General features: G+C 43.8%; 1 protein-coding gene across 1 annotated transcript in view; it reads right to left on the bottom strand.

The window, feature by feature from the left end:
* LOC138288315 (chloride anion exchanger-like) overlaps window positions 1-16,225 on the bottom strand; it is a 355,789-nt gene that overhangs the window by 196,014 nt on the left and 143,550 nt on the right. Inside the window, exon 5 of the mRNA XM_069229825.1 lies at window positions 7,570-7,730. Within this exon, the coding sequence (XP_069085926.1) occupies window positions 7,570-7,730 (161 nt within the window). The remainder of the gene's footprint in view (window positions 1-7,569; window positions 7,731-16,225) is intronic.

The following is a 16,225-nucleotide window of genomic DNA, read 5'->3' as shown; positions in this document are numbered from 1 at the left end:
TTTTGCGATACCTATTTCCACGTTTTGGTTTCCCGGTTTCAATTGAATCAGATAGGGGAACACACTTCAATAATTAGGTGACAAAATAGTTTTTTTCTGCATTAAACATTCCGCAGAGACTACATTGTAGTTATCACCCAGAAGCTTCAGGACTTGTAGAGCAAATGAATGAAATATTAAAATCACGATTGGCAAAAGTATGTGCGTCAACAAATTTAAAATGGCCAGATGCTTTGCCACTAGTGCTAATGTCAATGAGAAGAACTCCTGATAAGAAGACTGGGTTGTCTCCGCACAAGATTTTGATGGGGAGAGCAATGAGTTTGCCAGCAATACCTGTAAATGCACTTGTGAATATTACAGATGATATGGTGCTAGATTATTGCAAAAGCCTAGCTGATGTGGTCATCAGGTGGAAGCAACAACAATACGACAAGGCCACAGCTTGAGAGCTGGAGACTGGGTGCTCATAAGAAAGCACGTGAGAAAGTCTTGCCTGGAACCAGGGGGGGAAAGGTCCTTATCAAATCGTCCTAACTACAACAACAGCAGTAAAGTGTGCTGGTTTACCAAATTGGGTGCATGTGAGCCACACAAGAAAAATGCATGAACCAACAGAAAGAGAAGAGGAACAGTTGAGATTACCAACAGTTGAAAACACTGGGGCAACAAGAAAGAAAGTGAGCAGAACATCGAAAATGACATAGATGTGCCTACTCCAATAACAGACGAGAAAGAAGAAAATACAGAAGAAGTTGAACAATCTGTAAAAGGAGTAGAAGAATCAGTCAGAGAAGAAAGGGAAAGGACTAATTCCGATCCGAGGAGGGTATCCTCGAATGAGAGTGTTCAGAAAGAATCAATGGAAGGAAGATCTATTCAGAGGAGGGTATCCTCAGAAGCAGGTGGTTTGACTTACCAAAGTGAAGAAAGGACAGACCCCATTGGGAAAAGAATTGAGGGTAGTCCTGTCCAAGTGGATTATACTCTCCCTAAACCAGTTGCGGAAACGTCTGAGGAAAAAGGTTTAAATGCAAGTGAAGACTCAATCTTGAGAAAATTGTTGACGAAAAAGACATTGAAAGGAGACAATTGGCGAGAGAAAAGCTCAAAGAGTGGAAGGCTTAATGTAGTTCTACCAATTCAAGAGGAAAAGGAATTGCATGGAGGAGAAAATACTAGTTAGTGGAGAAGAAGGTGAAAGTAGCAGAAGACTGAACAGAAAAAGAGTTGCAAGCAAGAGATATGCAGGGCCAGAATGGGGGTACTTAATTGCGAATGACTGGCAAGAAGAATTTTTGAGCTATTGTTTTGACAGAGACATTGACATTTTTTATTTTGGCACATGAAGATTGCGAGAAAAGACTTTGGGAAAAGATATTGAAAATTACATGGAAAGTCATGCTTAAGAAAAATACTTACTGGAATCGACAAATAAATAATTGGATTTGACAAGCTGCTATACCGAAATTGACAAAGAGACTGTCCAGAGTGAATGAATATTTTGAAAGAAAAAAAAAATGAGGAGGGATTTTTTAGTGTTTGTTTTGATATTTGTTTTGAATTTTGGATTTTTTTTTGTAGAATATAGAAAATATGAGAAACTTACATAACAAAACTGTAGAATTAGTTGATGTAAAGTTCTAAGTATTGGATTGGCAGTAGTGAGTGTGTTAATATGTTTATTGTTGTTTGTAGGGGTGAATGTCTATGAGATGAATGGATCCAACCAGACTATGAGGACTGATAGTTCTTTAGATGTAACTGATACATCATTAACGAAAGATACATTTGGAATAGATGTCAAATACTTACATGAAGAGAAAGAGCTTTCTTCTAATGTTTTCTATTGCTCATAGCATGCGCATGTTGAGGTGATGGTGAAAGACTGTTGTGTATGTACACAGATTACAACTTCAGAGGAAGAAGGAACTACTTACCATAGTTTGGCTGTTACTTATGCTTACGTGTTTTTATAATCAAGAATGTACCCAGTATTTCTATTCAAATTATGACATGGTATTTACATTTGTACCAGTCATAGGTTATTTGAATAGAATAGCCAAAGATAATAACATAGTTATTATGAGAGATTTCTTTGAGCCTACTTTAACTTTTGGTACAGCCTTTGCTCATAGAAATAATTTGACGTGTTTACTAACTCCTGTAGAAAATACATTTTTAGATAACACAGAAGATAGAAGAAGAGAAATAAAGGCAAAGATAGATAAGGGAATACTATATAGAAAAACTGGAGTTGATTATGCTTATACTAATATTACTAAACCAGGAAAACTAACAATAGATGCTGAACACGTGGGAAGGCTTTGTATATACAGACCTTGGAGTAAGAATGATAGAGTGTTTGTAGGGAAGAGTGAGTGTAGACTTTTTTTTATGTTTAGGAGTAAGTGGGATTTTATGATGAATGGGCAGGACCCACCAGTACCTGGAATTTATCATATTTGTGGGAGAAATGCATATTACCGTCTTCCTAGTGGATGGTATGGGACATGTTTCTTGGGAATAGTCTTTCCGAAAATTTATCAGTTGGAAGACTTGAGTAAGATTCCTAAAATAATGAAATTTAAAACAAGACACAAGCGAGTATCCATTTCTAGCATTGCGGGAGACATGTTTCCTTCAGTGGGAGTAGTCTTGAATTCAATCAAAATACAGAGGTTGTCTACAATAATGAATAACATGTTGACACAATATTTTGGAGCTATTATTCTTTTAGATACAGAATTGGCTGCTACAAGATCTATGGCACTTCATAACCGCCTTGCGTTAGACATTCTTTTAGCAAAAGAGGGCAGTGTTTGTAAATTACTTGGTTCGAATCATTGTTGTTCATTTATACCTGATAACTCGGGTAAAGTTAAAGAGCTGATTAAAAATGTAACGACTGATAAAGAAGATTAAAAAAAAACTAACAGAAACTACAGTTTGGGAAAAAGCTGGCAAGGGAATTAAAGCTGTGGGAAATTGGTTTAGTAATGTGGGAAGAAGTTTTATATTGACAATGGCAAAATGGGTGTCAATAATTGTATTTTGTCTAATTGGAATATGGGGAACATATAAAATGATAAAATGTTTTAAAAGAAGAAAATTGGAAAAAATAGAAGAAATTTTGAAATACAAATGAAGAAATTCTATGGAGAAAATAAAAGGGAAAAGAGAAATAATGCGTAAATAAATGAGACTAAATTTTGAAAATTTATGATAATAAATGAATTTATTATACATTGATGTGATGACAGAAATAGTCATCAGAGGAGGGACTGTGAGTGTGAATTTTCTAACATGTTTCTTAATGATTTTGGTATAATAAATGTATAATGAATTAACGTGTTAAACGGGAGACTTTTGAAAATGGTCGCCACAGTTCATTTCTGTTCCTAACTGAGCAAAATTCTAACTAAATGTTGTGATTATTTCCCATAATTCAATGCATATATAAAAGCAAATTCAGTGCTTTAATAGATGTGTCCACAGCTACCCCTAGTGGGTTGCTGCATTATATCTTACAAGGCCATGTTTTAACTGAACTTTGCATAAGTTGAATGTTCTATTGTTTGAGAATGTTACTAATACGTGATTTCTTCCTCGACGATGGAAGTAGAGTTTGCAACTGTAAAAGTTATTTCCTGGGAAGAGAAGTTTAGGCGGGATGGGACAATGGAGCTATAGACAAGTAGGAAGAGGAAAAGTTACTGTTGAGAAAATGTTCTAGTTAATGTAGCATTGTCGTATTTTAGGTTAGCAATTGAGTTTTATATTGGCTGAAGCGTAACCACCCCATGAACTGACCAATCATATATTTTTTGAAGATTAGTATAACAACCTGTTGTCAGATGTTAGAGGGGAGACTTTTTGTTAGAGACCTGATTCCAGAGTTCCTGCTGATAGTTTGAGTCGTATTAGCAGTGTGGGTTTAGCTGTTGTTAGGCCTGATTCTTCTGAAGATATATCTGATGGTGTCCCCTTGCTGAAGTAGACTACATGTAGTTATCAACTGGGTAACGTATGATATTGTAATGTTATATGTGTCTATTTTGCTTTATAGGTACCTGCTGCAATTTATAATCTGATTGCTGCATATTAAAGATGTTTTTTTCTAATAACCCAAGTTAAAGAGATTTTTCTAGATTTATGTGTCTAGGGGCCAGATGCAGCGAAGGGTTTTTCCTATTCTGTGTCAATGGGAAAATGTGTTCGTACATATGGCCCTAAATTCTTTTTACATGAAGCCCAACATGTTTATGCTAATTTGTGGTTAGTGAGGGTACTAACTTAGAATGCTCATGGTTTATATTGACATCTTTTGAGTGTTGTACTAATGTATACTTTGCCAATATTACCAGTTTTGGTATTATTGTTAAGTGTTATTCTTTTGGAGCTTATTTGTCTAGTTGTTTTGATTAAATTGAGATATATATAAGACGTTCTAATCAACCACTATTAATTCTATATCCTTACCATTTGTGTTTGAGAGCCTTTTTCGTAACATTAGCGTTGTTAGTCTAGGGAAATAAATTTATAAATCTTCTTAATAAACTGGTGTGGTTATTTGTTTGAGGTTTAACATTGATTATATTGATTATTGTTGATGTTTACATTACTCATTGATGACATCCCCTCACATCTATTTTGCTTCAATCCATTGACCTCTTGCACAGAATCCACTATTCAGTATAGATAAGAGCTAGGATTCCGTGGTGCTGCAGCACTGCCGATACCTTAAACAAGTTAACGCCAAGATGGCTGGTGTAAGGCAATGTCGACTTGTATGACTAAAAAAGTTATAGCTTTGAGCTTTTTCAATATTTGCACATATCTAAGCATTTAAGTGATGCATATCACACTATGTCCTAACTAAGTAGTTTTCTAGTCCTAGAGAGAATTTTAGGCTGCATCAATACGGTAGGATCCAACCTGTGTTTTGTAGATGATATAAAGATTTCTGCATCAGGTTCTACTACAAAATGGAACTACGATATGAGCTTCTGATGGCTTTTTTTAGTGTTACACAAAATAGGGGGGAGCCATGATTGTGCCAGTGGTCATCTAATGCTGTAGTTAATCTCAAGATAAAAGAAATAAGTGAAAAACAGCAAATCGTGCCACTAACATAGGCGAGTATACGTAGGTTAACTTATCTGTCTGGTAGCTCACACTGTTTTTTCACCTCCATTGACTAGAGGCCAAAGTACCCATTGCCAATGGCACCAACTTGAAGCAAAGCAGAAACGTGTACTATAGGGAGGAACAAATAGGAACCCTACCTGATCATAATTTACAACTTTTTTGAGGTGAGAAAATAAGAATATTCAGAAACAACGTGTGAGTTGTTTTATGTTTAGAGCCACATCAGCCATTTCATGAGCTCCATATTGCAGACAAGATTCACAGTCAGTATATGAAATTCAAGAATCAAATGTCTATTTGTTTTCTCTGTATATATTACTCAAGCATGTGTGGTACTTTTTGAAATAAAAGTAAACAATCTTAATTTTGGATTTGAAGTGAAGTACTTCCATTGGTAAACCAGTGGTGTTGTGGGATTTAAGAAATAATTTTCTGAATAAATCTCTTTCACTAAGTCTGTTTAACCTACCTGCACATAGATTTTAGAATCTGATGTACCAAAATACTCCACAATTCATAAAATCACCTAGTAGGCAACCAGGAAGGGGATTTGTTATGTATTATACACATTTTGATTGACTGACCGAATTTGTACAGCAGGCTGCCACTCATCACAGGTACTTTGGGAATATGCATAATGAGGGGTAGTAAAGAGAAGATCTACGCTGTTTATGAACTAAAAGGAATACTTTGAGATGTTTCCTAAATATCAAGGAGACGGAAATGTAATGAAGAAGGGTGTCAACTTATGCCAGAGAGAAGCTGTCTCTAGTGGGAGCTAGAAGTGGTGTACCCTCCCATCCCCCTTCCATCTCTTTCCAAATGTGATTTATTAAGCAGCACAAGTACCTTAAAGGAACACTGACTGGTTCAAAATACATGTGGTTTAGGAATGCAAACTCAGGGATTTTGGACTGCTATCACTTGTAAGCCACCATACCTCTGTTTGGAGACAACCAGAATTGGTTGCAAATAGCGACCTGCCTAAATACCATTCAATAGACAGGTCATTCTGTGACCCCCCCGACCTACCCTCTTTGTGACTAGAGAATTTTTATAGTGTATAGGTCAGTGCTTAATTTGTGCTTGTTGTTTCCGGTGCTCAGAACCGGCACTTATTTCTGAGGGCCGGGGCTTATTCTTATGCCTCAAGCATTTACGGTGAACAAAAGACATGTGGGAAAGATGGAGTAAGAAAAAAACGAAAAAGCGTCAGAAAGGGGAAAAGTAGGAAGCTGCAGGAGTGAGCTAAAGGGGCTGAGAGTGGCTGTAAATGGATTGAAGATGCCCAAGGTGGCTTCAGGATTGCGTTGCCTCAGTATTATGTGCTCGCACTTTTAATTGCAGCAGCCGCATGTTTAAGAGGAGAGCTTTGAGCACTGGCACCTTTTTATTTACAAATTATATAGGTCGAATAGAACAATTAAAAACTGCTCACAAAAAGTCAATGTGCAATTTGCAACCACTTTTTGTCACCAGTTTTTATTACAGCAAGCCTCATATCTTTGAGTTAAGGTCTTATCTTTATAGTGATATATTTTTATCCCTCGTTTTAGGATGCATATGATTAAGGCTCACTAACTATTTACTGGTGTTCCAGATACTATGATTTGCTAATTTTAACTGTTTTAAAACTTTCCACTTTATTGAGTTTTTGAAAAGATATATTGATTATTTCAAAACAGCTATTCCCGAAATCGAAACCTGTTGGAAGTAATGCAGATTTAACAACAATAATCATCCTTTTCCTACTCTCGATTTTTCATTTTTTGTGCGTTTTCTGTTTCTGTATCCTTGGGCAAGCCCTATCGCAAGGAAACTCTTGTTGGCCGTTTATGTAAATGGGACATTCATATATTTAACATAGCATCCTGATAGATTAACTGCTTGCCTGCAGATTATTAATGTATGAAAGCTGGTTCTTTGTTAATGTATGTACCTTGATCATGTAACAAAATATATTCTACTATGTACCCATTTATAAAGAAATCACACTTTTGACTCAAAATTAACTTTCAGAATAAAAATAGAAGTTGATATCACCAAGAATTGATTTCCATTTAAAATTGCCATTCAAATAAGATTTTTTAAGTGCTTCCAATTGCTTAATATTTATTATATTTCAATAACAAGCTAGAGGGGTAACTACTAATTTGGGAGAGGCCATTCATTTAACCTGGGCCCATTTTGCCTTGAAATACCCCACTCCACTGTTCTTTCGAGTTGACCTACTACTTGTAATTTACTATCTCTGTTAGCATTCGAGAGAATAATTTACATCCATGACAGTTGAAAAAAAAATGCAGCAATTCATACAAAATATTCTTCTCTTATTAATATAGTTAAAACACAAGGCACAGTGTTATGATACAAATCTTATTACACTTCAACATATTAGCTTTCAGTTCTTGTGTCAACCTGAACTATTCCAGCCAAGACGGTGACAGATGCTGCCACCATTATCTTCTCTTCTTCCATGGTCATGTTGCCGAAGTTACTGGCGTGTTCAGTTGAATTGCCCGTTGGTACGAGCCTGGTAACAGCTGAGCCCACCATCAGGCTCAGGACGGGGAAAGGACCTGGTGGGCAAAGAAGATTCCATTATAGGACATTCAGAGGTGAACCATCAGTTAATCTATACAGGGTTTATGCCTAGCTGACTAACTGCATCAAAGCGTGTAGTGCTACCCCTTTTCTGATGAAAAGCTGGATCTGATTAAAGAGCCTGACATGCCCCTCTAACAAGCCAAGAGTTCTGTCAGCTGAGAGAATACAATATAGCACATATGAGTGAAATATATGATTGAGGATAGCATGAGGTCAACTAAAGATGGCACTAGAAATGAGTTGTGCATGACTACTTACATTCTACTATCATGTCAATTAGCACCCATATAAAGAAAAACATGACTCGCAGGAGCTGAAGTGAAGATGGGTATCATATATATATATATATATATATATATATATATATATCACCTATCGGCGGTCACCAGTGAGTAATTTTAGTTAGGACCCAACTCCAAGAGACTAAGGGGGTGATTCTGACCCCGGCGGTCTTAGACCGCCGGGGCCAGGGTCGGCGGGAGCACCGCCGACAGGCCGGCGGTGCCCCGCAGGGCATTCCGACCGCGGCGGTAAAGCCGCGGTCAGACCGGCAACACTGGCGGGCTCCCGCCAGTGTACCGCTGCCCTGTTGAATCCTCCAAGGCGGCGCAGCTAGCTGCGCCGCCGAGGGGATTCCGACCCCCCCTACCGCCATCCAGTTCCCAGCGGTCTGCCCGCCGGGAACCGGATGGCGGTAGGGGGGTTCGCGGGGCCCCTGGGGGCCCCTGCAGTGCCCATGCCACTGGCATGGGCACTGCAGGGGCCCCCGTAAGAGGGCCCCTACAAGTATTTCACTGTCTGCTTGGCAGACAGTGAAATACGCGACGGGTGCAAATGCACCCGTCGCACCTTCCCACTCCGCCGGCTCGATTACGAGCCGGCATCCTCGTGGGAAGGTCGTTTTCCCCTGGGCTGGCGGGCGGCCTTTTGGCGGCCGCCCGCCAGCCCAGGGGAAAACTTGAAATACCCGACGCGGTCTTTTGACCGCGGCGCGGTATTTTGGAGGGCGGAATTCTGGCGGGCGGCCTCCGCCGCCCGCCAGAATCAGAATCACCCCCTAAGCGTTTTTTGTTTTGCTAATAAATTTGGCACCGTTTGATGAATCTTCACAACATTTTCAAAGTTAGATCTTGGTCCATAAATATCTCTTTTTGTTAATTGGTGTAAATCTGTTCAGTAGTTTTTGAGATAGTTAAGGAAAAAAATGTAGATGTCGAGGGATGCAGATCGGACAGATCTCATGCTGAGATCTGATTGGCTGCCAATACTTCAACCAGGAAGTGTTGGCAGACATTTTGGGACTCGGAGTCAGCTGAGTCCAAAAAACATAAGTACAAAAAAAAGAAGGGAGCAGGATAGTAATACCCTGATCCCCTAGGACTGGTGGTGGGGTGCCCTAGAGACCCCGCTGGGGCAAAAAGCATTTCTTTAAACATTTTTGCGGCGAAAATTGTGGAGGAGCTGCAAATCCTTGCAAACATTAAGAGGTAGCTAGCTCATCCTGGCCTCCTGGACCATCACCTCCCTGGGGCAGGCCAAAAATGTGTTGAAGGAGGACCACTCAGCCCTCTCCAAAGACTGATTATGGCCCGATGACCGCCACCTCCCTGGGGCTGGGCCTTAAAATAAAGAAGGGGGCCATGTGGTCCCTCTTCATGGGCATACTTTGTGCCCCAGGGACCACTGCCTTCCCGGGGCTGTGGACATATTTAGTGGGGGGGCATGTCGACCTCCTCCTGAGCCATATTGGGCCTCCGGGACCACCACCTCCCTGGTACTTTGGCAAATTTCGAAGTGGGGTGGTGCGTGGCTCCCCTCCAGGGCCATTTTCAAACCCAGGGACCACCACCCTCCAGGGGTGGCCCTAAAAAACAAAGGAGGGTGGTACAAGGCCCACCTCCTGGAACCAATAAAGGGCCATCGGAACAGCCACCCCCAAGGGCCAGCTCCCTATGTCCCCAGACGCTTACCCTCAGGACATAGTTGTTTGCTGTAGCTTGGCAGGAGCTTTGATAGCTCCCGCCAATTGAGAGCACACAGTAAGTGTGCACACCGCAAGTGGGAGCTGATTTCCTGCATGGCCCCCCTCCTGGAGCCATTAATAGCTTTCGGACCGCTATTCCCCAGGGTCGGCTCCCTATGTCCAGATGTGCCCATACTTGGGACATAGGTGCTTGCTGTTCTTTGGCACACAGAGCACACAATAAATCTGCTCCCAGTGGGCAGGAACAGGAAAACTGTTCCCGCTTGCTGGGAGTGGACTGTACGTCAGATGAAACAATTACTCCACAATGCAGGGAGAAGTATTTCTTGCTCCTCCCTTTATGTGGGAGTAATTTCACTGCAAGGGAATTGAGGCTCCCCTTGCAGTCCACAAAATTGCACACTGGGTGCCCTGGGTGGGGCCAGGACACCCAGGAACAAGTGGTCAGTCCTGGGGGATGGGGTCCCTGGGGTCAAAATTGGCCCAGGGAGGGGGGCATGTGGCCCCCCCTTCCCCTTTTATGAATTGGCCATCCTGTGGGGGATGGGGTCCCTGGGGCAAAAATCAGCTCAGGGTGGCGAGGCAAGAGTCCCCCCTCACCTTCCAATAATTGGCTGTACCCCGGGGGATAGGGTCCCATGGGCCAAAATTGACCCAGGGATGGGATGCATGGCTCACTTACTCTTTTTGCTTTTTGGATTGGTGGGCCCCAGAGGATGGGGTTCCCAGGGCCATATACGGCCCAGAAAGGGAGCCACACGGCCCCTCCGCTTTCATGAATTGGCCAGACTTTGGGGGATGGGGTCCCTGGGCCAAAATTGACCCAGGATACCCAGGGGTGTGCTTCCCCCCTCCCTTTTGACAAATTGGCTGGGACCCAGGGAATGGGGTCCCTTGGGCCAAAATTGGCCCAGGGAGGTGGGCTATGTGCCCCCCTGCCCTTTCACAATTTGGCCAGGTATTGGGTACCTACAGGGGATTGGCTGCAGGGCCTGCAGCCAACTCCTGCTGAGCATAGCCGAAGGCTGTGTGCAGCAAGGGTTGTTAAGGTAAGTTAATATTAAAGAAACCTAGAAATTCACTGAAAAAAACAAAGGCTACAAGAAACGTTACAGCTAGGAAATAGAATTTAAAAAACCTTAGAAATTCACTAAAAAACAAAGGTTAGAGGAACCATATAATTAGGTTCAGATTTTACAGGCACAAAACTATAGAAATTCAACAGTTAGAGTGCTACTTATCTAAAGAAACTATAGTTGATGCTCTAAGGTAACTATAACTCAGGACGTGCCTTTCCCTGCTGCTTACCCAGCGTATTCCATTAGTAATCACATCTTCTATCCCATAATTTATCGTATAACTCCAACACCTGCAGTAAAATTATTGATAAGAAACCTGTGCTTGGCAGGGGTGCGATTTATAGTTACCTTATGTAGGAAAGTCCTCCTTTTTGCCCTGGTCACCCCCACACTTTCTGGACAGGTACTGGTGGTTACTGACTCTTGGCTGTGCTCTGGGTACTTCTTACCAGTCCCACGGCCAGTGCTCTGTGTAAAGTGGACATGCAAATTAGGCTAATTATAATTGGCTAAGTTAACCTACCTATAAGTCCCTAGTATATGGTAGGGCATGTAGGTTTTGGGACCACCGCATAGGTAGTGCACCCATAGGTGCACTACTGGGATGCCCAGTGCCATTTTAAAGGCAGGCCTGCCTCGCTGGCTGCTTTTAAATGAAAGTTATACGCAAATTCGACTTTGGAATTAAAAGTAGTTCCAAAGTCTTAAACTGCCTTATTCTTACATAAAAGTCACCCCTAAGGTGTGCCCTATGTGCCCCTAGGGCTGGGTGCCATGTAACTATAAGCAGGGACCTTATAAAAGTAGTTTTATAAGCCCTGATGAGGTAAAAACAGCCAAATTTGTTTTTCCCTCATTGTAGCGAATGGCCTTTATAGGCTAGAATGGGGATACTTTATTTTAATTTTTAAAGTCCCCTTAAGTAATGGATACCAAGAGTTTGGTATCAAATTAGTTGTTATAATAAATCCCACAACTTCCAGTTGTTGGATTTAATATAACTTGTTCAGGTAAAGAGTTTTAAACTTTACCTGAAAAGTTGCCAATTTCAGCGCTGCATTGTTTTTGCTGCTGTGCTCTGATTGGCCAGCCGGTGGCAGCCTGGCCAGGCTGCCTTGATGAGGTGTGAAGTGGCCTGGCTTCACACAAAGAGATGTGCCTGTGGGAGGGAATTTCCCCTCAGCAGATGGTGAGACAGGAAGGATGAGGGCTGCCAAACTGGTCTTCAAAGGCAGAGAAGGACATTTGGAACAACCCAGCAACACCCCCACATCCTGCAACCCCAGACAACTAGGTGCCCCCTTGATTAGATTAGGAGAGGGCAGGAGAGGGGTGTGTTTATGATTTTTAGCCACACCAGTGGGTGGGCTCAGCCAGATTTAACCTCCAAAAATCAGATTCAGCCATGATGGATTTTTGAAGAATGTTGCCTCCTGGGATTGATTTGTGCCACACTTCCCAGGAAGTGGTCATCACAAGGGGAAGGACCCTGCACCTGATTGGAGAATCAGGACCCCCCTGTTTTTCACCTCCGAGCAAGGATAAAACTGGCAGACCTGCACTCACACCTCAGATCCCCATCAGATTCCAACAAGGAAGAACCAAAGGAGAAGAAGGACTGCCCTGCTGGACCCCTGGCCTGCACCTGGAACCTGCACTCAGAAGGACTGCACCAGCTGCACACTTGGGATTCACCACAAGAAGGACTTTGCCTGGCTTCAACTGGTTCAAGGAGGGACTCCCTGTTTGCTACAGGTGAAAAACTGCTAACCAGAGTCCCCTGCACCAACTCCTGAAGAAATCAACCAGCTGGCCACTGCCCAGAGGCCAAAAAGGAGTTTGTGCAAGGTGGATTCTGGGAGTTGTAGTCCGCACCCCCAAGGATCATCTCAGAGCTTCTGGACCCTTGGGGTGAGCTGTGGAATCCAAAAGAACCTTAAAAGAACATCTGGGAGAAGCCCCAGAAGTTTGGAGAAGTTTTGAGAACTTTTGAAAAAAAGCTCCATAAAGGGACTGACCCGCTGTGGCAACTCTATCTGGCTTGCCTCAACCGCGACCCGGCCTGATTTGCAGGTTCGTCCCGGTAAAGAAAATCTCCAAAAAAGAGACTAAGTCTGAAGGTAAAAAGTTGACCGGGACCTCCCAGCCAGCGTATGCGAGGAGGGCTCCAGGGACGTCGGATCAAGATCCAGGTTTACCCCGGTCGAAGGATTTTCACTGCGAAAAAACAACTAAGTCCAAAGGTAAAAATCTCCACCGAGGATTCCCGCTATGCGTATCTGGAGAAGGGCTCCAGAAGGTTGGTTTGGACTGGCAGGTTCGTCCCGCTGAAGAAAATCTTCAGAAAAACGACTAAGAGTGAAGGTAAACTTTTGACCGAGGCCTCCCGCGGCCTGTAGCCAAGCCGGGCTCCATCGCGGTTGGCCTGAAACTTTGACTTCGCCCCAGTCGAGCTGCAACCAGATGACCCGATTGGCGCTTTTTGTTTCTAGGCGCTTAAAAACAATAATTCTTTAAAAAATCATATCTCCGGTTCCCCTTATCCGATTTTATTCGTTTTTGTGTCATTTCAAAGATCAAAATATAATCTATTTTATACATTGGTTTTGGATTTTTAAACTGTTTCCTGTGTTTTATTTAATTACTGTTTTGTGATATTTGAATGCTTTACACTCTGTCTCCTAAGTTAAGCCTTGTCGATCGTTGCCAAGCTACCAAGGGTTGAGCTGGGTTTAATTTACTGAGACCTAACTGGACCTAAGTGGAGGTTAGTGGCCTATTGCTAAGTGTAAGTACCTCCCTGCCCTTACCAATAACCGATTTTCCAACACCTTACCAGCATGAGTTATAGTGTCTTGAGATAAGTATAACTATAGCTGTTGAATTTCTATGGTTTTATGCATGTAAAATATTAACCTAACTATAACGTCCTCTAACCTTTGTCTTTTTTTAGTGAATTTCTAAGGTTCTTTAAATTCTACTTTCCAACTATAACATCCCTGTAATCTTTGTTTTTTTCAGTGAATATCTAGGTTTTTTTTAACACAGCAGGAGGTTGGCCACAGAGCCTGTGGCCAACCTCCTGCATGCAGCCAACGCCACGCCATGCACGGCCTTTGCATCCAGGCCCTGTGGCCAACCCCCCAAAGCCAGCCAACCCCAGAGGTTGGAGGCCATGCCTGGCAAGGGGTTGGTCACCCTGAAGCCAACCCCCGACCTACATCAACATCCGCATTGTGCAAGGACTTTGGCCCTGCTCAATGGGTTGTTAGGTGCAGGCCCTGGCCTTCGGCCAGGCCTTGCAACTAACCGCCCAAAGGCAGCCAGCCTGGGATGGGGCACACAGCCCCCCCCTGCTGAGGCCAATTTTGGTCCCAGACACCCCAGTGCTTCATGGCCTGCCACATTATTTAGGGGAGGGGGTACATGGTCCCCCTCCCTGGGTTGTATTTTGGACCGGGGGACTCCATTGCCAGGGGTCCAGCTTTATCGTAAATGAGGAAGCTGCATTCAGCCCTTCCTCCTCAGGCTGATTTCTGGCCCCAGGAACGTCATCTCCCAGGGCCTGGCCTTATTTACAAGGGGGAGGGGCATGTGGCCCCCCACCCCAGGCCATATTTGAGCCCGAGGTGCCCCATCTCCTGCAGCCCTGCCTTATTGTAAAAGGGAAGGGGTGTACCCAGCCCCCCTCCCAAGGCTGCTTTCTGGCCCCTGGGACCCCATCTCCCGGGGCCTGGCCATATTTAGAAGGGGCACACTACCCCTCTTCCCAGGCCAAAATTGGAGCCAGGGACCCCAGGGCGTATCTTCTTAATAATTGGGTAAGTGGGCTGTGTGGGCCCGCTCCCTGAGCTGATTTTGGCCCTGGGGACCCCATCTTCCGGGGCTTGGCCATTCTATGAACGGGGAGGCTGGCACGCAGCCCCCTCCGGGGCCAGTATGGGACCCAGGGACTCCATCTCCTGGGGACCTACCCGCATATGAGGGGGGCGCACAGCCTCCCTTCCCGGGCCAGTATTAGCCCCAGAGACCCCCATCTCACAGGGCCCAGACAGTATTTGAAGGGGGGCACAGAGCCTCCCTCCCCAGGCTAATATTGGCCCCGGGAACCCCATTTCAGAGGGCCCAGCCAGTATATGAAAGGGAGGAAGTCTACATTGGCCCCAGGGACCTATTCCCTGGGACCTGGCCAGTAAATGTGGGTGCTCTGGAGCCCACCCACAGCACCCACTGCCTCTTTGTTGGAGGCTGGGGGGGAGCCACCTTGTTTTTTCACAGCTGGTAAGGAAACGGATGAAAATTCCTCTGCCAGTGAGAAGAAGAATTTTTAATGCTCTCGCCCGCAGGGAGCGATCTTTGTGTTTGCTCTTGCTTGGTGGGAGCTTCAAAATTGCTGCCGCCAAGCAAGAGCAAACAGAGGTTTTGGCAGGGAAACTGATATGTCCCGGGGCTGGGTACTCTGGGACAAAGCTGGAGCCGGCCCTGCAAGATGGGGTACCTGGGCCATTAATGGCTTTGAGGAGGGCGCGCAGTCCCCCTCCCATTTGCTGGACTAACCTGGCCCAGGGGTTGGGATCCCCAGGCCTTAAAATGGCCCAGGAATGAGGCCTTTTCATTCATGGCTGGGTCCGGGGGCGTGACAGTCCCCAAGTCAAAATTGGCACAGGAGGGGGGGTCACATGGCCACCCCTCCCCCTTAGTTTCAGCCAGGCCCCAGGGAATGGGGTACCTGGGGCCAAAATCAGCCTGGGGAGGGGGCGACACGTGCCCCTGGTCCTTTCCATGCAGTGCACATAAAGAAAACAAGCAAGGGAGCCCACACTTGATTTCTTTTTTTAAAGTTTACAGTGGATTTGCGGATCCTCTATAAATTTACAGTAAAAAAACATTTTCAAGCATTTTTGGCCCAAGGCGGGGGTGCTTCTGGGACCCCACGACCAGGCCTAAGGGGTCAGGGTATATCTACCCTGCCCCTTGTCTTTTTTTAAATGTTTTTTCGTGGGTCTCAGCCTGGTTGAAATGGTGGCAGACAATCAGATCTCACCATGATATCTGTGAGATCCGGTTAGGATTCGCGTCTCTAGAGATACATAGGCCAATATTAATACTTTTTTAGTGCTGCATTTGCATCATTTTGTAAGTTTGTGCCGCTTTCGCGTTAAAAAGCGGTGCAAATGCTGCGCAAAAAAAGTACAAATATGGGCCATAATCTTTTTCTTTAATAACTCTAAAACTACTGAACAGATTTACACCAAATTACAAAAAAGAGACGTTTCTGGATGAAGATCTAGCTATCTGCTAAACTTTGGGACAGATTTAGAGTTTGGGAAGTTACTCTGTCACAAACATGACAGACATACTCCCCGACGTTTTATAATTTCATTATAGCCTACGGAAGTTGTAA

This window comes from Pleurodeles waltl, chromosome 4_1 (genome assembly GCF_031143425.1).
Source record: "Pleurodeles waltl isolate 20211129_DDA chromosome 4_1, aPleWal1.hap1.20221129, whole genome shotgun sequence".
NCBI lineage: Eukaryota > Metazoa > Chordata > Amphibia > Caudata > Salamandridae > Pleurodeles > Pleurodeles waltl.
This window is presented reverse-complemented; position numbering and strand designations above follow the sequence as displayed.